Source organism: Glandiceps talaboti, chromosome 22 (genome assembly GCF_964340395.1).
Source record: "Glandiceps talaboti chromosome 22, keGlaTala1.1, whole genome shotgun sequence".
Classification (NCBI taxonomy): Eukaryota; Metazoa; Hemichordata; class Enteropneusta; family Spengelidae; genus Glandiceps; species Glandiceps talaboti.
Window position 1 is genome coordinate 1265164 of NC_135570.1, and position 24837 is coordinate 1290000.

The following is a 24837-nucleotide window of genomic DNA, read 5'->3' on the forward strand; positions in this document are numbered from 1 at the left end:
TCGAAAACTAAATTTCTGAAAATGTCGCACCTTTTATAGCTAGCTAGAGTACTAGCTGATGAAACGTGTGTGTGTGTGTGTGTGTGTGTGTGTGTGTGTGTGTGTGTGTGTGTGTGTGTGTGTGTGTGTGCACGCACGCGCCGGCCTGTACATGTATGTATGTATGTATGTATGTATGTATGTATGTATGTATGTATGTATGTATGTATGTATGTATGTATGTATGTATGTATGTATGTATGTATGTATGTATGTATGTATGTATGTATGTATGTATGTACGTACGTACGTACGTACGTACGTACGTACGTTCGCGTGCGTTTGTTATTTGGTATATATACTTAATATTTTGAGAAGCACGTTTGTCAGTACGGAAACAACATTCTTACCAGATACGTGGGTATATAGCGTATGTATGTAATACTATTTACTATTTGAGTATATCAACACGTTACTCGAGGATACATACCCAAATAGTATGTTGAGAAAACTTCGTGTATAACAGATATCATGGCTTTTGCAATAATTTGTGTGTTTTTTTATAGGTGTGTAACTCTGTTGACCATTGGATCTTGGATGACGTATTTTTATTTACAAAATGTACTTATGTCTTATTTAAAGAAACACTATAGTTTGTCGACGTGTATAAACGGACACAACCCAGAGACTACCTACCTACACCACCTATTCTAAAATTGAGCGTAATCGGAACCACACAATTATTTTATTAGGCCTAAGCCCGGACCGATGACGTCATTACAATCTAACATGATATTTGCATATTTCTATGAATTGTCAGTTAACTCATATATCAAATAATTACAAGTCTGAACACGTCGTGGACGCCATGAATGTCAAACAGTATTATCTGATATAAGGCATGACTTGGAAGTTTGACAACAATGTGGTTAATAAATACTTGTTTTTTGCTTTGTCTACATGTTTGGTTTTCTTTTATTAATAATACACAGACTAACTTTGAGATGTTTGGTTTTCTTAAATTAATACATACACAGACTAATTTTGTCTAAATGTTTGGTTTTCTTAAATTAATGATACATACACCGACTAACTTTAACTAGATGTTTGGTTTTCTTAAATTAATGATACATGTACACAAACTAATTTTGTCTAAATGTTTGGTTTTCTTAAATTAATACATACACAGACTAACTTTGAGATGTTTGGTTTTCTTAAATTAATAATACATGTACACAAACTAATTTTGTCTAAATGTTTGGTTTTCTTAAATTAATGATACATGTCACACACAAACTAATTTTGTCTAAATGTTTGATTTTCTTAAATGAATACATACACAGACTGGAAAAGGCTAACTTTGTCTAGATTTGTGTATAACGTTGACGTTGCCTTGGAGCTATTCATTAGTGAATTAACACTTTAAAAAAAGAAAAATTTGCCAAGTTTTGAATCAGTTATTGTGTGACAAACAATTATGAATTATATCTAGAATTCTGCATATATAAAATCTAGAGTACTTTTAATACAACCCCCCAGGCCGCCAAGGCTAGGCTAGGCGTAGATTATGGGCTACTCACCAATGACAATTTGGTGTGAGTGTTAATAATAGAGTGTATATGCTTACCTGAATACGTTTCTATGGCAGCAATATGCGGTAAACAGAACAACATACATATCTTTCGCTGTAGGTTAAATACATGAGTTTGAGAAGATATAGATGTGTGTGTGTGTGTGTGTGTGTGTGTGTGTGTGTGTGTGGTGTGGTGTGGTGTGGTGTGGTGGGTGGGGTGGCGGGTGGGGGTGTACATAGTGGAGTGAAGTGACACCGTTATTTCCGGGCCGACTGGCCTATCTGAGCCCATTATCTTACCGTAGTACTAGTATATTAGGCTGTGGTTGACACCACGTAAAAGTACACAGTCGGTAACATAGATTTTGACCGCTGATAACATGGATAAAGCATTAAATCCTGAGTGGTGTCGTCACTCATTTATTTGTAAATTGAATAATTTTAATAGTTAAACCAAGTATAATATCTCTAACAAAATAATACGAGCCGTTGTCATGGATTTAATAAATTCAACACATAACAACGAGTAAATAAACATGATGTCCGTTGGTATACCAATAACATACTGTCTATATGCCAGACACTGACCCTAATAGTTTATTGACCCCAAAAAAGTTGGTGTGGCTGTGAGTGACTCATCTCATGAAGGCATGCATTCATTCGACTCTGGACAATGGAGTCTCACTTGTAATGACGATGAATAAAGTACGGTATGAAAGTTGTCAGAAGAGTGTAGTAGCCATGTAGTCAAGTCCACAGTCACTTGTGAACTAATATTCCATTCCAGGATGGGGATATTCTAGTCTACGATGATCATAATACAAAATAATGACGTTATTATAGGTTTTTACGATATTTAAAAAATACCGTTAAGCGTTACGGGTCACTTTTTCAGATAAGAAACAGTCGAAACAGTGACTCGTAACGGTATCGTATCGTGAATACCTATAATGGCGTCATTATTTTGTATTATAATCAACCTCGACTAGACTATCACCATCCTGGAATCAAGAGTTGTCTGATGATCGCACACTGCGTGAAACTCCGAGTTACAACCAAGAAAGAGTTCCAGTACTATCAAAACTATATATATATATATATATATATATATATATATATATATATATATATATATATATATATATATATATATATATATATATATATATATATATATATATATACACTATGACATTGTCAACGCTGTAGTTGATCAGTCTCATCACAGGGGCACAGACGTAGTTACTTATGTTTACGAAAACACACAAAAACAAGCAAACAGGCAAACAAACAAACAAACAAACAGGCAAACAAACATGTGCAATACGTTCCTAAATATGTAGATGAAGTGACCACTTTATCATGTTCCCACAACTAAGTAGAACTGGACCGTCCCTAAAATCGTGCCCTTTTACGTGAACGCTCACTACACCAGGAACTGCTATCATATATCATGTGCATTGTCATCAGTTATGGATCATGTAAATACGAATAAACTGATAAATGAGTGTCATCTTTGACGAGTTGACTTTTATGTTTTGGGGAGGAGACACGATCTCACACCGTGATTGTGACATTGTCTATCAGTATTATGTAAGTTAGAGCTGTTAGCATGGTTGGTTGGGGAGCGAGTCGTGTCACATATACATTTATTGTATCATTACATGTTATTGCCACGCCGAAAACGTCCTTGGCATGCCGAGAGGTGATGACTAATGCTTAAGCTGAATGCATGTCGGCCTACATATAGACAGTGTACACACACTGTACTTGTGTAGTGGAAAATGACGTGAGTTATTATCAAATCTACCAGGGGAAGGGTTGATTGTTAACTTTAATTTGTGGCGTTAAAAGCAAAGTAGAATCATCCCCATCATGACTATTTTTTTTTATTTTTTTTTTAAAGAGAAGTACATTTACCACAACTCAAACGAATGCGAGGCTCAATGTTATCCGCTAATAGTAATACGTCACTATATGGTCGTTCTTCAGATCGTCGTTCACACCGAGTGACGTCACACATACGCGGGGCAATAGTCCTTACCGTTACGTACGTACGTACATCGACTCCGACACATTACACTCCTGGTATACTGGCTGGACGGGGCAGCGTCTTATTTTCTTGTAATCAACAAGCTATTGGAATTTGGAACGAGAATTATATAACATGGAAATCTAGGATATACATGATATACAATGTATTTTGGGAAACAACAAAAAGCAGTCTTTCTAATCTGTAGACGATCCCAATGCACTGAATGAAGATTGTAAGGTGAAAACAAGATGGTGGTGAACTCAACGAAAAGTGAAAGCTGGTCATCAAGTAATGAAGAGACTAGAATTGTAGTTTTACCAAGGGAAGTCGACGCGAACGGTCATGCCGACCACGTTAAAGTTCACATGAATGGAGGCCCCGTCCCCAGCAAACTAGAAACTGATCGGAACGAGACATGGAAGCTGGCGGGTTGTATCATTTATTTTTTTGTGGGTATATTTTTAACGACATTCATCGAGACTTTTGTACACGATCGACTTCCGGATGCGGAAAAATATCCTCCCCTTCCCGATATTGTGTTGGATAACGTAACAAGGACAGAATGGGCTGGTTCGTTCGCTGAAATAGTTATCCTTATCTTAGGAGGTACAATGGCAGTTGTTGGGCTATTACATAAACACAGGTAAGGTGTCACAACAATACAAATACCCAACTCCATTTATATTGTTTACCTATCCAGAGTACAACCTACAGCAACGTTGGACTGTTCATCTGGATGTGAATTGGGGAAGCAGGAGGGGAGGGGGTTTATGTAACATAACGTAACAGCACCCTTCAATCATTTCTATGCCCATATCTATATACTTGCATGGTATCATGTACATTGTTTACAGGTCAATTTCATATTTCCGCATTACGCTATTTATAGATGTTACCCACTGTAATATATTACACAGGAAGGGTAATGATATGAAATCTACATTTTATAGTTATCCCAAAGCCTTCTAATATTTCTTTTAACTGATGCAAGGTGAATACCTTACTTGGGTTGGGCCACCAGGTCTCCATAAACAATTCAATTCAATTCAATTCAATTCATTAAATTTGTATTGTCCTCAGTGTAAGTTTATATTATCTGCACCTCAAAGAGATAAGCCTACAATCTACCAAAAAGAATGTACAGACTAAAACACTGATATATAGACAAAGAAACAAACAATGAGTTAGCCCACCATTATCAATGCATCCCTTAAACTTAGTTATATAATACAACACTACATTGTCAATATAGAATGTACAAGTTACAACAAATATTTGTGAACATTGACGGGTTCTCATATGAAATCACAGATACAACATTACCCTATTAAAAGTATTATACTGTGAACATTAAGTCATGGGTGTACCTGTATCAATGGGAACTTTACACCGAGGTTCTATATATAAATAATATCATGAACCATACAGTTCTAACCCAATGGGAACAGTGGGAACCTTACACATTTATTGTACCTGGGTCCTGTACATTCTATGATGAGTCAGATTTGTGGATGTAGATGAAAATACAGAACAACCAGTACTTAATGTTGTTTTCTAGATCTGTTACATGTATCACATCCACATAATTGACTATGTTTATGTTTCAATCCATGTAAAAAGTATTCTCACATCCTGGCAGTTTGGTGGTGTAGGACAACATGTGATAGTGTGTGACCAAATTGATCCCACACATTATATCAATACATGTGATAGTGTGTGATCAAATTGATCCCATACATTGTATCAATACATGTGATAGTGTGTGATCAAATTGATCCCATACACTGTATCAATACATGTGATAGTGTGTGATCAAATTGATCCCACACATTATATCAATACATGTTATAATGTGGGATCAATACCCACTATAGACTAGACTACAGTGGTCTTAATCTAGTGCTACCTTCGTCATTCGATACCATATTAGCATGCAGACTACATTGGTTTAAAAGATGGAGTATTCACACACTTGTTAGCAATTTTGACTTACATGAGCCAGAGACAAAACTTCCCCAACTCATGTGAGATATTCCTTCTCAGTCTATAAGTAATATGGATCCTAAATGACTAGTCTTAATAATATGTACTGTATGTGGGTAGTTCATATCTTTGCCCATACACAAAAATGTAGCCCAGAGACTTGTCTTGGTGTTAGTACATGTAATAGAAGTTCCCTACACCAAGTGAGCTTCTTGAGATCCATGTACATGTAGTAACACCAAAACAAGTCTGTAGACTACGTTGCCCAGGAACTGTACTTGATACACCACCATCATGACACATTGATTATAGTTACTACAAAAACATGTATGGGAGAAGGGTTTTACTTCCATGATGTTACAATCATAAAGTCACCTAAAGTGTTTCCTTGGTTTGGAATTACAATGAAAAGTTATTTCAGGACTTAGAGTAAACCTATCACTGGTTCTGCTGTGTTTGAAATATTCAAAACGTTCAAAATTACCATTGGTTTTCCAGATTTTTCTCTGCTATAGTATTACTGGCAGTAGTATAATTATATTATTCCCCAATATTCTCCGTCATTCAGCTGGAAAATATGAGTCATCTATGGGTTTGTCACTACTCGTGTAGCAACTGGTAGTGAAAAGGACTCCTTAGGTCACTCGTATTTTCCATGGCTGGAGGAAGAAAAATATTGGATAATGATATCTAAATAAACTTGAAATGCCATCACAGACGTGTTATGTGCACATGTATGGTAGTAGCAATATGGGAACTTGCAAACCTGCCATGTTGAATGTTGCATCGTGTGATAATAAATACTATTGAATTGGTATTGTAAACAATACTGTTACATTGTTTATAACCACAAATAATTAATTCATAGTTACCCTGACCCTTGTGGAAGGTTTTTTTTATCGCTAGCTCCAGATTAGGTATTACGATAACCACAGATAATCCCATAGTCCTTTGCATCTGAGCATGCTCAGTCTGGATTGCAAGTTCCCTATTGCTAGAGACATTGATTGTCTAGTACCAGGTAGAAGAAACTGTTTCAAGCACCTTGAGGGGCGAGATCAATACTTCAATGTCAGATAAAAAACTAAATTCTTTTATTTTGGGGGTGGGGGTGGGGTGTTTTGACCCATTTTAGTTCTCATCCGACAAAATTGATTTTACTTTTAATTGAATCTGTTTTGCATCCCAAAATAGAAATATTCCGGAAAAAATGTCCAATCACAAAATGTAAGAATTCTCACTCCTAGTAAATGCATGACACTGAAGACATGTTGGGAATGAGGTCAAAATCCATGAAGTTTGCTGTGTGCATGAGCACACCTCACTCTTTGAAATTTGTTTTCATTGTGTCTGTGATTGGACGATGGACGGTTAGGGACAATGTGTAACTTTGGTAAGTCATTTGACCAGTCCCTGTGTACATGTATGTTCTCATCACACATTGTACAAAAATCCATCAAACGATTTTGAAAGACTAACAAACAAGATCTGGAAGATCAATATGAAAAAACAACAGGGTAATGGCGTCCATAAAAGTACTGTTTTGAGGCAGTCCATAAAAGTATTTTTTGAGGCCATCCATGAGAATGAGATGTTAACAGAATGTTCAACTTGTTCAAATACTGGTTTCTACTGTTGTTGTTATTGCTGTTAGCCCTTTACAAAGAGACAATAAAGTGTTAATAAAAGAGTAATTTTCTCAATACACTGGCCTTGTATTCATAGTATATACTACTACATACTGATTTGATATTGATTATGCTGGCTGAAACAATTATCAATTTTGGCCACTTTATTTGGGGGGGGGGGGGGGGGGGTCTGAGGTCTAACTAAAAGAATTTAGTTTTTTATCCTACATTAAACTATTGATTCCACCCCTAAACACCAAGCATATGAACACAGTTTCTCTTCTAAAACTATTAGTGACTGGAACTCACGAAATCATGATATGAAAACCAGTCAAGACACTGATGCTTTCAAGGCTAAACTTCCTAAACATTCATTACTACATTTTTGTAGGTTTTGTGTGCATACATGTACCCCCCCCCCCCTCCCCCCTCCCCCAGCTGTGATATCCGAGTCGAGTTTAGCTTGTACATGTATTATACAGATGCAGAAATGTCATGTAGTAGACAGGTAAGAAAAGGTTGTGGAAATTCTGTGTCACAATTTACATGGCTTATGTTACATGTTGGTGGAAAACCTTGTAAAGTATAAGGGAACTCAAATTTACTTTACCTAGACTGAAACCTTCATGTAGGCTTAAGACAAGAATTGTCAACTAAAAACCCTATGTATGAAAAGAAAAACTGTGGATGTTGATGGATAGGTTCATTATTGTGAATAACCTTCAAGCCTGAATATCTATAGCATGACCAGTCTAGGATCATTAAGCTGCCAAGGACACACATATACATATACCAAGGCTTATTCCATATGATCACAACTTGAATATAATACAAAATTAAATTTTCAATTTCTGGACTGAAACATATGATGTAATGACTACAGTGAAATCATCAGTCTTAATTTCCATACGGAACAGTGAATTTAATTGATCGTATTATGATATGGAGCAGTGTTCACATGATTACTGCATCAACCATTGTATTCTAAGGTCAAATTGAAAAAAATGTGTACAATTTTCTTAGTTGTTTTAGTAGGTATGTTTCCATGAAAGAGAAGCGTAATAATCTTCATATGTGGAGAATCAAATGTGCATCTGTTAATTTTGGTGAATTCATAATCTGTAGATAAATACTCGGTATCACATGACTTTTCCTGTCAGCCATGCATTCATTGCCCGGGCTTGTCTTTGTGTCTGTATTTCAATGATACATACTGTATTTCAACACACAATACCGGTACATTGTACACATACATTTGTATGTCTGTTGATCTCATACAATATTATAATCACTGTATAATTAAAAATAGTGTAATCTCAGATTTATGGTTAAGCATAGATGATAAGTAATAAACACCTATGCATGTATATATTTAGTTGTAGTAAAGTAGAGTTTATTGTTGATGTGTAGTTCACACATGCCATGGGGGAAAGGGAACTCTATATAATCACATGTAAATAGGACAAAGACATAATATGGTCGTTGTGTTGGAAAAGCTACATGTATGGTAAAATCACTATTACTGGCTCTTTTGTTGTCTGTTGCACAGCATGTGTGATACATGTATGCACCAATACACACACATCATAGCATGAATATTATCTGACTAAATTCAGGAACAATATTGTAAAATAATAAACTTATACATGTATGATAATGATACTAATGCCCATGCAGAGTCAATATACATGTATTGAAAAATGATTAAGGATAGTTTGATAAAAATAACAGCAGTTGTGAATAATTTAGGGGAACTACTATTACAGAACCAATGATATAAAATATGTGTGATTGTGAATGACCAGGAAGTAGATACTCTACATGTATGATGTACAGTACATGTATGTTTGGTTGAACTAGAACAGTTTATTATAATGCTATGGTAGTAGCAGTAGTAGCAGCAGTAGTAGCAGCAGTAGTAGCAGCAGTAGTAGTAGTAGTAGTAAAAATTATTTAAGAACATGGTAGCAGGAAACAACAAAAGCTGATTTCCACCTGGGTCCTGTTATACAATATGGTATACAATGGTACACAATAAAATGGTGAATCACTAGATTAATCAGCAGTTCAGTCTTTGACAGTATCTTTGTCCGTGGTTTGGAAAACCTGCTAACACTTAACAGAAGGTAACATTGGCATACATGTAATATAAGTAACCAATACAGTGTATCATAATTTTATTACTGCTACTGCTAGGAAACCCTTGTAAAATGCCTGAGGAATCTAGAAAGATTTTACCTTCTTTTACTTGCTACTTATAACAAAAACACTTTGAAAAATGAAACAATTGGAAATCAAATTCAAAGTCAAATAGTACCAGCCTAGTCTCTGGGCAATTACAGATCCTACACTCCAACTTAGAATACACATTCAACATTATCATGTAATTGGGCTAGATTATCACTAAGGGGTGACCTTTGAATACAATTATCCTTGGACTTAGGAGTCAGATCATTGGAATTATCATTGGCCTAAGGAGTCATATCAATGGAATTATCATTGGCCTAAGGAGTCAGATCAATAGTTCAATGCAGGATAAAATACTAAATTCTTCTGTCTTTTTAAAAAAAAAAAATTGTGCTGGGAATTGCTCCCAGTGATTTTTCTGTTAGGCAGAAATTATACACACAAACACCCACTGAATGCGACATAGATCCATTCAGGTTTGGGACTATGTGACAGGACTATGTTGCACACTCCATATCACATTGCTGTGGAACTGTCAAGGCTTTTCCCAGCAAACATAGTACCAGTACTACCTGCAGGTGCTACATGAGTACTAATCGTCGCCGATTTTTTGAGTCATTAATCCAGGACCCCCCCCCCCCCCCCCCCCCCCCCCAAAAAAAAAAAAAAAAAAAAAAAAAAATTGATAATTAGTTAATTAGTTCAGACATCACAGTAAGTTTCAAATCAGTTTGTAGTAGTATGTAGACTTAATGTTGTACTTTGAATATAAAGCCAGTATGTACATGTCATCAAATATTAAGACTCTTTTAAGTTTTAGTGACTCTGTAATTAATGTGTTTTAATGCCATCTATTTAAGTATCGAAAATTCTTCCATTTCTCGGTGTAACAACAATTTAGAAATATTTGCAATTAGGGGACGGGTACAAAATTAATTAATATGCCTATCTTTGCATGGTACCCCATATCCATTTGTACACATTGAAACTAATATACTATACATTTGTACATCCACGTTTGTACCTGTACCTGTACATATACATATAATACATATATTTTGTGTACACATGTATGTATGTACAATACAAAGAATACAGCACATTGCCTGACAAATCAGTCATTGATCAATCAATATGTATATTAATCAAACCCTAACCTAGTCTGTAAGGTATGTCGTGACGGGGTGCCCACACACATCGGTCAACCCGTCTCAAAAAATGGCAGAGTGACACAACATATCTTACAGTCTAACCCTAACCCTTCCACACTGGGCAGTGATCTCCTCAGGGTTTTTTATGACTGGAGATAAATTTTCATAAGTACCAAAATCAAAGTACATCATGTATTAACAAACAAGAAGTAAACATGGTACCAGACACATACACTACAGAATTGTGTTTGTTTTGCCTACATGGAACTTTTGGGATTCCTTTCAGATAAATATAAATAAACATGTATTATAATCTTGTACAATATTTATAGTCTAGTATAAATACACGTTTTCTACTGTACAATGGTTTATTTCTCCATAGTAAGGTGGATTAGGTCAAAGATCAAGGGTCAAAGTATGTACATGTATACCACACACAAGCCAAGTTGAACTTGCTGGAACAAAAGTATGAGATTTATCCTGTGGGTCATCCTGTGTCACACTAATGTATGTCATTGATTGTGCTCAAAATATAAGTCAAACTGCTCAAAGTCATCATTACTCTTCCCACAATTTCATGAATTATGTTTACAAGTGGAAGTATAACTACATTATTCCCCGTTATTTGTCTTCACTCAACTGGGAAATACATGTACCTGTGAACAGTGACCTAAGGGGTCTTGTCACTTTAAGTCTCCAACTCAAAGTGACAAGACCCCTTAGGTCACTCATGCTCAAAGAAATATACAGAGGAATAATATCTTATATATTGCAATGCCAATTGAGGTTTCGATTTACTAAGATAGACACGTACTAAAACTATCAGATATGTAAGTTATCAAATGGACATTGGTTTTATTATGAACACAATAGGATAGCGTTTCTGATGACTTCCATTGCAGTGTACAATTTTGGGACATCTGTTCAAAGTGCCTAGTTTCGGTGTCTAGGATTTTTACATTGTTTATGTTCAATGGAATGTCCTGGGCACTTAAACCATCATTGAACAGAGAAGAAGGGCGATATAACTTCCAGACACCTATGACCCCTAAATATTAGGCTCATCTTTGAATAGTGGGTCAATCTGTTGACAAAGACTGAAGTGTGCAGTCGAAAATTTCAGGTAAAATTTTTTGGAACAAAAGTTAAATTAATACATGTACTTTAGTTTACCAACACATGAATTTCCATTTGAAGTTGTAGTTTGTGTCTGTCTTATTAAGTTGAAACCTGAATTTCTTCAGCTCAGTCTCTGTAGTATATATATATATTAGATAACAATGTAATTTCTATTGTTATTTTGTCATTCTGCAGACTCATAGTAATAAGACGATTCCTATGTCTGACCACCACTCTGTTTTTAATCAGAGATGTAACTATATCAGTAACTTCACTGCCAGAATGTGGTCAAGGTATACCCTGTTCACATGAGGTAAGTCTCTTCATCTCTTATGCATGTTTTTAGTAACTTCAGTAACAGGAGGAGGAACTTACATGTAGGTAAAACTGGCAGAGTTTCCCTTGTTACATGTATTGTACCATTCTTTGGTAGGGAATCTCAGTAACATAACTGTGAAACTGTGGTAGATTTTATCTAAATGTAAATGTATGTAAATGTAAATGTATGTAAATGTAAATGTATGGTAGATATTACCTACACGGTACCTACCAGTGGGTAGATATTACCTACACGGTACCTACATGTACCAGTGGGTAGATATTACCTACACGGTACCTACCAGTGAGTAGATATTACCTACACGGTACCTACATGTACCAGTGGGTAGATATTACCTACACGGTACCTACCAGTGGGTGGATATTACCTACATGGTACCTACCAGTAGGTAGATATTACCTACACGGTAACTACCAGTGGGTAGATATTACCTACACGGTACCTACCAGTGGGTAGATGTTACCTACACGGTACCTACCAGTGGGTGGATATTACCTACATGGTACCTACCAGTAGGTAGATATTACCTACACGGTAACTACCAGTGGGTAGATATTACCTACACGGTACCTACCAGTGGGTAGATATTACCTACACGGTACCTACATGTACCAGTGGGTAGATATTACCTACACGGTACCTACCAGTGGGTGGATATTACCTACATGGTACCTACCAGTAGGTAGATATTACCTACACGGTAACTACCAGTGGGTAGATATTACCTACACGGTACCTACCAGTGGGTAGATATTACCTACATGGTACCTACCAGTGGGTAGATATTACCTACACAGTACCTACCAGTGGGTAGATATTCATCTTGGACAAGTAAACATTGTAAGCATGCAACTTTGTTTATGAGTGAGAATTAAAATTTAACCAATTCACACAACATCATTTTATAAGGAGAGCTCTTTCAGTCTTGTCTATGCTACTATAGATGATGCTCTTTACTGTGATTGGCTCACAAACTGGCTCTTTATTGTGACTGGCTCACAAACTGGTGCTTTAACATGATTGGCTCAAAAACTGGCTGTTTATTTGGCATTAAAAATTCAGATTAGAATCTTGAGTTCATAAAAAGAAATCATCTCCAACTGACCAGTAAAAAATGTTCTCAATGACTAACTCTAATGGAATGTACATGTGGTTGACTTTAGTGCTGAAATTACATGTACATGTATGCTTGTGTTTTCACACAAGTCAGACATCAAGCATCAGTTTCAAACTGCCAAACCAGTACCATAATATTAACATTAAACATGTTTTCCTTTGTTACAGGCCAGTCCCACAGTATGGAACAGAGTAAAGACATCATTTCTAACTGTTGTTAAGTTAGGTTTGACGTCAGCAGGTGGCAGGTTATGTGGTGCATACATCTACAGTGGTCATGCCATGATAATGACTAACCTATCATTCTTTATAACTGAGTGTAAGTTGAACTTTATTCAAAAACTATCTATCATTGATTTCAAACACATCTTAGAGTGGCCATATGGATGAGGATTGGGTGTTTATTTTGGATTTTTAATTTATAATTTTGATCATGGCTTACTACTTGAAATATTAATGTGAAACAACGTTGAGCAAATCTTTGGTTGTAACTCAATACATTGCAAAAAGCTAAAAAGTGTGTAAAATGTTTGTTGTGGTATGTACATGTACAGTAACAAATATTTGACATATTTATTAAGCATACAGTGGACACATTGCTTCCTCCAAACTACGTAAATTATTATTTTGTTGTGTATATTATACACATTTTTGCGTAACCGCTAACACTGAGTTGATTTTGATTTGGTTATAAAAGGGACTTAATCTTCAAGACTAAAAGTGCAATCTGAATGTTTCAATTCCCTCTAATGGATATACCATACATGTATGCATGTTCTTGTCTCTGATGAGCTTTGGAAACCCAAGTAAAGATGGTATTGGTAGGGGTGTAAACCCAGCAAACATGTCATGCAACTAGTTACATATATCATATTGATTGCTAGACTGTAAGATACGTCGTGACATTCCGCCCTCACCGGCCTCCTCTCACCCTCTGGGAGGGGTCAGCCAATGTGTAAGGGTACCCCATCACGGCGTATCTTACAGACTAATCAACTATTGGAATGTTCATACAACTAGCAGGGAGAAATGAGATGGATTAACAGGATACTGATTGACCCCCTCAAAATATTCAAGACTAGAATCCACACATGATGTAGCCTTAAATTTGAACATTACAGTCTCAGACATAACTTAGCAGTATTTGCTTTAATTTGGACCATTGACAATGTGATATGTGATATAGCCAACAATCAGTTACATTTGATATATGAACAATAATTAAATAGTTTGTTTGGATTCCAATATTTATCAAGTAATTAACATTAAACAATATATTAAACATATTCCCATTTCCTTAATTTGCATATAAACAATGAACACTAATTAAAATACTTTGTTTGTTTTTCAATTCACTTGATTATCGAAACTTTCATATCTTATGTTGTAAAATCAGAAACAGAAATATTAGTAATATACATGTATGTATTCATGAATGTGGATGTGATAAAATAATTTATAACATGCCAGACTCCAGAAGCATAGTACTGTTCAATGGCACCACAATTATGAGGGTCAATCCACATAAAATGCTTTTTTGAACACAAGTTTCTTAAGTTTGTTCTTGAAAGTGTTCATATTTGATGATTGTCATATATCTAATGGTAAGGAATTCCCTAGTCTAGCCACAATACATGGTTCCCGTATGTCTTGGTCTTGAATTGGAAGTCGGAGACTCTTGTTACAATGTAGCTAAACGAAGGGAATGTGTTGGTATGTAACTTTGCAGAAGGTCATGGATGTAGGCTGGAGCTTTATGAGGGAACAGTTACTTTTTTTAATGAATCAAGTATTTGGTATTTTGCTATACTTCCTCATTTTTACATAGTTTAGCACTTCATCGTAAATAGGGGAAATATGAATAAATGTCACATTTGAAAATATGATGATGATGATGATGATGATGATGATGATGATGATGATGGTGGTGGTGGTGGTGGTGGTGGTGGTGGTGGTGGTGATGAAGATGATGATTATTGATAGTGGTGGTGGTAGTAGAGGTGATGTTGTTGATGATGGTGGTGGTTTTGGTGATCAATCTATTTGAACAAGTGTGAATACATGTGAAGATCAGATGATGAATACTTTGTTATCAAATAATACTAATATCTTAGTCTATTTTTGTTTTGTTTACAGACACACCAAAGAATGCAAAATTGTGTGTACTGCGTGCAGTGATGTGGACACTTGCTATTCTGGGTATGATTTGCATTCTCCTAGCACATAGTCATTACACGGTAGATGTAGTTCTAGGCTTCTACGTCACTTACAGTGTATTTACAAATTACCATGCCTTTGCCAGCAGTCCGGCTTTAAGAAGACGATTTTATTGGACCAGGGTTCTATTTCCAATGCTGTTCTTCTTAGAGTCAGACTTTAGTGGATATCTTCCGAATGAGTTTGATTGGCCGTTTAAAAGGCGCAACCGTGTTATACAACATACGTAACACACTAGTTTACAATCTAATTCCATACAGCCTAGTTTTACAGCCATGAGGAATACCTTTAAGTGAACTTATACAAATGAAATGTGTTTTTTGTTGATCAGTGTGTGTATCCTTTCAAACCTAAGTGATATTGAGAGATACACATGCATAGTGTCACTTTCCTGCATCTCCATTTTATTTAAAGATACCACTATATTTAAATGCAGGCATTCTATTTAAATTCACTACTTTACATTTCGTGCAGACAGTACACTCATCCATAGTTATCATAAAAGACTAGATCACTCTTTACAACCCTTCCCATTTTATAAACCACCTTTATGGCTGACGACTAGTATTTAAAAAATCCTATGAGATTTTGAAAGGTTTACTGTAACAAAATTTCGGGCTCATGACAAACTCTAAAGTATTGGCTCATGACAAATTCACAAGTCTTGGCTCATGACATTCAAAAAAGAGAAAACATCTCTGATAATTACGTGTATCTGTATGTGTCTTCCATGTTATAAAAGTGTATTGCACCGTCACTGTGTACAGTTTATCGTAGCTTTTTTGAAGTTGAAGACCACAAGATCTTTTCTGCACATTTCTGCTCTTCATTTGTTAGTTTAGATGGTAACTTTTTAACCAACCGACCTCTCACTGTGACAGACACAATATATTTTATCAGAAATCAAAGAGGACAGTGTTTCCCATCAAATTCCAGACAGATACGTAGTACTTTGTAATTTATTGGTATCAAAAGTTGAAACTGTGACGTGTACATAATTGAGCACATTTGTCAGTAGCTCTCCAAAAACCATGACAACAAATTTGTCAGTTTAAAATTAATATTTGATTCTAAGATCTAACAGAAAGAGATCATAAGTGTGGTATTGTTTAATGTTAAACTTTGATTCCAAATACAAGAAGATAAAAATTATATTCAAAGTTTGGAAGTTTTAGAATAGATGGTGAAAGACATGACAGTTAGTACATATATTGCTATTGTTGAAAGTTAAACTTTGATTTCAAATACAAGAAGGTGAAAATAATATCTGAAGCTTTTGAATACATTTTGATATTTATCAGGAGGATTATATCCATATCAGAACACTCTGAACATAAAAGTGTAAAGGTTAAAGGTCATCCTATAGACAGAAATAGGATAAAGTCCAGAACATTAACACTCTGAACATAAAAGTGTAAGGGTTAAAGGTCATCCTATGAAATCATTGATGCAGAACCTGTACATGCATATATACATTGTATATTTACACATGGCAATCTTGAACTACCCTGGGTTTTCCAACCCATAGATGAAGATGTATTCATAACATGATGTGATTTTTTAATGTGTTCAGAAAAAAATATCTACTTGTATAGTATACAAATTCATCTCACTAGAACAGATAAACTTGCGTCGTAATAATTTGATTGACTGATCTGAAACATTGAAAGAGGCTGTGACATATATAAAACTGACACCTCTTGTGAGTGTACTTGGATTGTATAATTGAGTTTTTTTAAAATGAAATAAGATTTTTAGCACAACTGAACTGAGGTTCAGTAGTGCTATAGGCATAGTAAAGTGTCTGTCTGTCCGTCAGTCTGTGTGTGTGTGTGTGTGTGTGTGTGTGTGTGTGTGTGCGTGCATGCATGCATGTGTGTGTGCATACATGTGTGTGTGTGTGTGTGTGTGTGTGTGTGTGTGTGTGTGTGTGTGTGTGTGTGTGTGTGCATGCATGTGAGCGTGCATGTGTGTGTAAACAACTTAAAATGCAAAACCACCAGCCTGATTGCCTTGATATTTGGTGAAAATGGTCAGATTGGCATGTGGATAAACATTTTCGTAAAAAAATAACAAATAAGGTATTCAGTTATACTACAATGCCATTGGCACTATTTTTGTTTTCCAGAACCATGAATGTAAAATCACTTGTAGGTCGATCATGGATGATTTGGATTTACCTTCAGATTTATTTTATTTTTATTTATTTTTTTTTAAATTTTAATTTGTTGTGTTTTAGCATCAAAATCTCAGGTTTGACTTTGAACTTAATTAACGTTGACCTGATTGAAAGTTTTAAGTATCATCTAAACTTAGTTGTTTGTCATTGTTTAGGAAATTATTGATATAATTTTTATCAACTTTGTAGGCATAGTTTAATTTCAATGTCAAAATAATGGAATTTTGTGATTATGAAAAAAAATTTGATTAGTGTGGCTTAATATTTTAGTACTTGCTACAGACTTCATAACCATACAAGTATCAAATTTATGAAAAAATGAGAATTTAGCGCTGTAAGTTTTGTTCCATCTATTTACCAATTAAACTTAAATTATAGATAAAAGTCGCTAGCTAGCTAAAAATTGTCGCTAGCTTAAAAATAGTATAGCAACTGAAAACAACATACATGTAAGGGACGATTGCACAATGTCACAAGCTCAATAAATGAACTTTGTTTGTTAAGGCAAGTCCCTCCCCCTCAACCTGAACGAATGTTCACAAGTGTGACATCAACATGTTTATATTGTATTGTATATTTATTGTTGCAGCCACACCACTATGATTGGTATAGTGTAATATAACATATTAGTAAACACATTAAAACACTAATGGCAAACCAGGGCTGTATATCACATTAGCAGTAAATTTTTATCAACTTATCAACATCTCAGTAGTATATACAGAAGCTGTTATCATTGAAGGCATGAAAGTTTTCAAAATTTGGTTAGAAGTGTGAAAATGAAGTTCAGCAATTGCATTGACGCCAGACCCCCCCCCCCCCCCCCACCACCCACCAACGAACTAAGTTAATGTATTTTGAGCTTGTGGGCATTACATAATTGTCCCTAAAGTTAATTTCATTCATGTTTGGCTGTGATAGAAATTATTTTGTATAATAAGCAGGGTGACAGACAGTTGTTACTTTAGACATCTCTAAGCATAAAAGAGGGATGGGTATGGTAATAGGATGGAACATTTTTGGTATGAATTTTGAAATGGATACAGAACATTCAGAGTCAAGGTTGGAATTGATAATGATATATCTTGATGACAAGACAGGTTTATTTTACATAAAAAGTACAAAGGTACTGTAATGTTGTGTCTTACGATGGAAGTCAAAATTGGAATTGATAACAATATATCTTGATGACAACTAATGATAGGTTTATTTTATGTAAAAAGGTAGGAAGGAAATATTCTGTTTTCATGACAGTGTCATATACAGACTACATACATTCATACTGTATGCCTTATTACTTACTTGTTCCATTCCTTCAACTGTAGGTGCAATTAAGAACTATTTCATCCCTGCAAACTACATGTACATGTATTGTGGCACAATCTTGGAGACAGCGCCCTCTAGAGACATTGTGAAATTATGCCTGTGTATACAGGTATATTCATGTTTGTACACACACATATGTATATTTTCAACACATTTGAATAGATTCTAAAGTTTTATAATTGGGTGTTATATATATGTTTCAGTGCATATAAGGTTGTTATTATAAATTGCCTTCTGTGTATCACAGCATATGTTAGAGGGAAAAGTTTATAGCAAAGATGTGTACACATTACTTTGAATCAATCATAAAGCTGCAAATAGCTTGTAATTAGAAGGTGCAGCTTTTGTTTATGGGGGGGGGGGAGGGAGGGGAGGGGAGGGGAGGGCAACTGTGTAATGATTCATGGCTTAGCCACAATGTTGGCAGTCTTGTGTATATGGCCTTATGGATGTACATTGTATGACAACATAAACCTAATGAAACCAAGTCTATGTCTGTATTCAATATTCTTCAACATTTTGTCGACAGTCATATGATTTACAACTACAAAATGAACAAATTACAGACACAAGTTTACCATAGGTGAGTCAACATACTGCTGAGTACATAACATCAAAACTAAGTCATAAACTGAATGAACCAATGCTCCCCCCTCCCTCCCTCACCCAGCCAAGTAATGTTTGAGTTACAGCTATCTCAGCTTTTATGATTTCCATTTCTTGCAAAATATACATGAAAACCTAACATAATAGAATAACAAAATCCAAATCGCCATATTAATTTATGATTAGTAAATTTCATTTAATTAACAAAATCCAAGTTGCCATACTTCAGTGAATGAACACGATTCAATTTGCCATATTCCTCTTGTTACAGTCCATTTTTGTGGCCATATCTTGTACTTTGGTATGGTATTGTTATCCACTCTAGAAGACTAATATTAATTTCAATAAGACTAGAATTAATAGAGTATTAGTATGCAATCTACCAATAGCAGCTTACATTAAATCTTAGTTTGTTTTGAAAGAAATGATGTTTTATGTAGTAAGAAATATTTGATGAATTGACCGTAGAATGAGTTGGTAAGCAACACCTTCATAGTCCAGTTTCCTGTACGCACTACAATCATCTCCACTGTATAGTCAAATGGGATACTTTAGCACAAGAATCTGTGTTTACCCTGACAGCGATAATTTAATGATATTGGAGAGTTGATATATACATGATGACGTTATCGCATCTCCAGGTGATTTAATCAAACACAGTCGTACAAATTGTAGTAACCATTTAGAACTGCCTGTCAGTGTGTGTATGGAATAAAGTAACCAATTACAACTGCCTATCAGTGTGTGATAGATTACTACTGACATGAAGTGTTCAGCCTTTCCCCAGCAGGTTTAGCTAGATTTTCAGTAAAATTTGTCTGTTTGACTATAAGTGGAGAAGATAGTATTAAATTGTAGAAAATGTCAACAGGAAAGAACTAGAATACACCTTCATGGTGTGTTTACCCTTTACATACATATTAATATAGTGAGTGCCAATTTATAGTCCCAATATTTTAACTGTATTGTAACTTGTTATACACAGAGTATACATGAATTGTATGATTTTTTGAAACATTTTCATTTCTTATTTCTTGGTGTCCCCAAAGCTTTAACTACACAACAAAGCGTATGATGTCATTCACTGTGAAAGTTATAGTTACATGGTGGCTTCTTCTTTGCTAACACAGTGCGCAGTTATTGTTCATTTTTTGTTATTAATTTAAGTTGTCCTACATCATGCCATAATGTGATAATAGCGTTACAGCTACTTTGACATGAGGTGTTAAGTGAGGGCATCTCAGATCAGGGAACTGAAGTGTTCGTCAGGGATGACAATCTTATGACAGTACACATATAGTCTATAAAAAAATATAAGAAATGTCAGAGTGACACAAAAAATATCGGTGAATATGGAAAAATATAGAAAGGCAGATATGTTTAAATTGGCAAAGAATATGATCTATGGGTACACTCTAAAGTGCACAATTGACCATGCATGGCCTTCATTTCTGATCATAAAGATTTTCCGAACAGCGCCCCCACTGTCCAAAGTATACAATCTTTCGTCTTTCTGCTAACCTGCTTATAATGGATTGTCAACTCGTAGTGAGACTTATTGTTACTGTTCATTGACATTTATTGATACATGTAACCTTCAATATTCCATTATGTAGAGTCTGTAAAAGTATGTCCATAACCAAAACATACAACAATCAAATATCAAGTTGCCAAAACTTGTTTTCGGAATTGCCTACCAAGATTTGAAATCTGAGTCCCATTGACGTCACAAGTGAAAATCTGTGATGTGAATGTCTGTGATTCATGACTGTTTACATATGGGCTTCAAACCTGTATACACAGTACCGTCAATGAGTACTTGGTGTAGAAGTGGTAAGTCAGTTAATGCTCTGACCAGTAAAAATTTGTTAGTGGTCAGAGGTTTAATGATAAGAATTGAAGTGTTCTCAATTATGGTCTGATGTTTGAAAAACTGAAAAATTCATGAAAAACATGAAAAGTTCACCTAATTGGGGCTTCTCTATCAAATTTTTTCCAACCCAAAGCTTTGTATTAAGTTGGTTCAAATCCAAGCTGTGTATCAAATTGGTTTGAACCCAAGCTGTGTATCAAATTGGTTTGAACCCAAGCTGTATATCAAATTGGTTTGAACCCAAGCTGTATATCAAATTGGTTTGAACCCAAGCTGTATATCAAATTGGTTTGAACCCAAGCTTTTACTCTGTACACTTTTAGAATATAAAAATACTATCTCATATTATGTAGAGCAAGATATCCGTCCAACATACTGGATTTTCCATAGTGGTAATTTGGTATGTCGTCTGACAATGTTCATGTTCTACGGACAGAATTGGCTCATGACGTCTGGAATGAAATCAGACTGATGGACAATTTGATTTTCAGAAGAAGGCATAGTCTGTTGGATTGTGGAGTGAATGACTGATGGGGACACCAATGTTCATTTATTATCTTTGTGTGTAATTATAATAAATATTTTAGAAGTTGTAATCAGTAGTGTTTGATCTCCATTAATTCACCAAGTACATGGATTTGTAATCAGTGTGTGTATGTATGTATGTATGTGTGTGTGTGTGTGTGTGTGTGTAAGTGTGTTTGCGTGTGTGTAAGTGTGTTTTAACTGGGCTATTGCCCACAAGGGGATATTGCCCGCTCGTGCAGAGACTCATGCCCGGGACTATTGCCCGCTGAAGTTGTTTGAACCACTGCGCACTGCTTCTGCGCATAACAAATTGTCGTTCACTACTTTCGCTCACACATGGCGACTGCAGTAAGACACGCAAACCTTTCCGGTACAGCACTCGATGACATTTTATTAGAATTGGACAGTAAGAACACAAAAATTGCTACCAATCATTCCGTCTGTGTTTTTAAAGATTATTTGGATATGGAGAACGCGCAATGGAAACTTTCACCGCCGCAACCCCATTAGACGAGGCCTTGACTACATTTTACGCTGGAGTCCGTACACAGAAAGGTGAGCTTTACGAGGGACGGTGTAATATTATATAATAAAATTAATAACACATGCGCTCGGGCAATATCACCATTTAGCGCCTGCCCAAGGGTTGACACTCTTTACCAAAATTTTGATGATGCCCGAGCCGAAGCCCTCGCTGGCATGTGTTATTACTTAATTATTTTCGACCACCGCACTTGAAAGAGCGACATGGCTTCAGTTATGAGTTGCGGACCTTCTCGACCAGAAAATTCAAGATTTTTACAATTATCTGAAGAAGAACTTGCCGCCTTGTTTCAGAGAAGGACTCAAAATGTACAAAAACTATTATCAAGAGCTCAGTTGATATTTTAGAGAAATATTGTGTTGCTGTTCGGACTATACCAGCAAAACCCAAAGGAGCTGTGTAGGTTGCTGCGTAATTTCTATGTTGGAGTACGGCGGGACGTTTAAATGTTGATGTATTCCTTCGGAAACGGAACAGAAAACCCGTTTTGGCAGAACGGTGTTGGAGATTAGTTATCAGGTATGGACATATATTTTAATACAGGTTATATTATATTTTGGTTATATTTGTTGATAATTTGGGAATTACTAGGAGTGAGATGGATCTTTGAAATTGACTTGTCAGTGTCACAGGGTTGTTGCAGCCTCGGTCCGGGTTTGGTTGAAGCGCAGAACGTTTGTTGTATTATTACGGGCAAACTTACGGGTATTTGTTTTATCAGTCAAATAATGCTGCTTAAATTTTCTCCTTCATTCAAATGTATAAGCCGTATTTTGAACTGAAGGAAATTACGACTACTGTTTATTATTATTTATACGTAATTTTATGAAAATGATATAGCCCTGAATCTACTTTGTGTTCGAGTCCACTGGGTCGAGCCTGCCACAACTCTTCGGCAGCAAGTCTGCAAGATATTATCAACTGTATTTTTTTAGTATTGAATTTAACTTTTACCAGATACATTTTTCAAATTTGTGTTTAGAACAAAAGTTAAATTCAATTCTATGGTTTGCCAACATAGTTGAATTTCCATTTGAACTGCATTTTTTGTTTATTTTACTTGCGAAAATCACAACGCTTCGGAGCTTCATCTAAAAAATGTGTCGTTTTGGGCAATCTTGAATGTCCCACGTAAACTCCACAATGTACGGCAACATGTGGAACACATATCTCACCACAAGAGGGCAGCAGGTACGTGATCACGAGCATCGGGACAAAAAAAATGACGTCACATGATCGATTTCAAACATTCTAATTGGTCTATTCGGCGCGATGTGTGTATGTATATATGTATGTATGTATGTATGTATGTATGTATGTATGTATGTATGTATGTATGTATGTATGTATGTATGTGTGTGTGTGTGTGTGTGTGTGTGTGTCTGTATGTATGTATGTATGTATGTATGTATGTTTGTATGTATGTATGTATGTATGTATGTATGTATGTATGTATGTATGTATGTATGTATGTATGTATGTATGTATGTATGTATGTATGTATGTATGTATGTATGTATGTATGTATGTATGTATGTATGTATGTATGTATGTATGTATGTATGTATGTATGTATGTATCCCACCTGTTGTATATAGAGACGCAAAGGATGACTGGTATCGTGCGTGCCAGGTGCGCGCTAGCGCTGCATGAGCGCCTAGTCTTCTCAATCAAATGTTCGAGGACTCCACGCCTTGAGGCCATATATTCCATTGTAATGAATATCATGTATAAGCATCGCAAACAGAATAAATTTATTTGAATATTTTGTCTTCGTGGGGGAGTATTCAATGACATCGATACATGTACTCGTTTTGCCAGCGCTTTAATACTGTATGCTATATCGGAATAAACCCCACATTTTCATTCTCTTTACTAATATACGTTCCAAGAATCATCTTATACAATTCATGTAACTTGTCTCCCAATACAAAGTTTAGTTATGACGCTATTTAAGTTTTGTGTTTTCCGGTCGTTCAATAAATTGAATGACAGAGCTTTCGTTAACTATGGGCCATAACTAAGCTTATATGGAACTCTCTAACCGAGAGACTGAAGGGAATCGAAAGTGTGGAATATTGTAAACGAGAGATGTAAACACAACTTTTCAAACAGCATTATGGATTGTAATGATTTTGATGTAGATATTTTGATTGTATAATGTTATTACATGTATTTTTATCAGTTCTTTTATGTATGTTTATCGTACGAGTTTAAACTGTAGATGTAATCGTTTTATTTCATTTCCCAATTTTTTAGTTATTTTAAATGTTATTATTCAGCGCTTTGGATTTTTGTTATAATTTTTTTATATATAAAATGAATATACAATTAAATGTTAATTGTTCAATAACGATTCTTGTCTGGAATTTATCAAATGAAGCTCGAAAGTGGCAATGACAACACTGAATAACTTCTTACGCGTTTCAATTTCTGTAAACTTTTCTGTTAAT

The 24837-nt window shown here is 35.4% G+C and overlaps 1 protein-coding gene across 1 annotated transcript; it reads left to right on the forward strand.

Annotated features, from left to right (window-relative positions):
• The first annotated feature begins 3561 nt into the window (after positions 1 to 3561).
• On the forward strand, positions 3562 to 17166 carry LOC144452152 (sphingomyelin synthase-related protein 1-like). Its single transcript, XM_078143189.1, has 4 exons — positions 3562 to 4230; positions 11851 to 11968; positions 13280 to 13430; positions 15248 to 17166. Exons 1-4 carry the CDS (start codon positions 3836 to 3838, stop codon positions 15556 to 15558), a joined length of 975 nt encoding a protein of 324 aa, XP_077999315.1. The 5' UTR covers positions 3562 to 3835; the 3' UTR covers positions 15559 to 17166.
• Positions 17167 to 24837: the final 7671 nt, after the last annotated feature.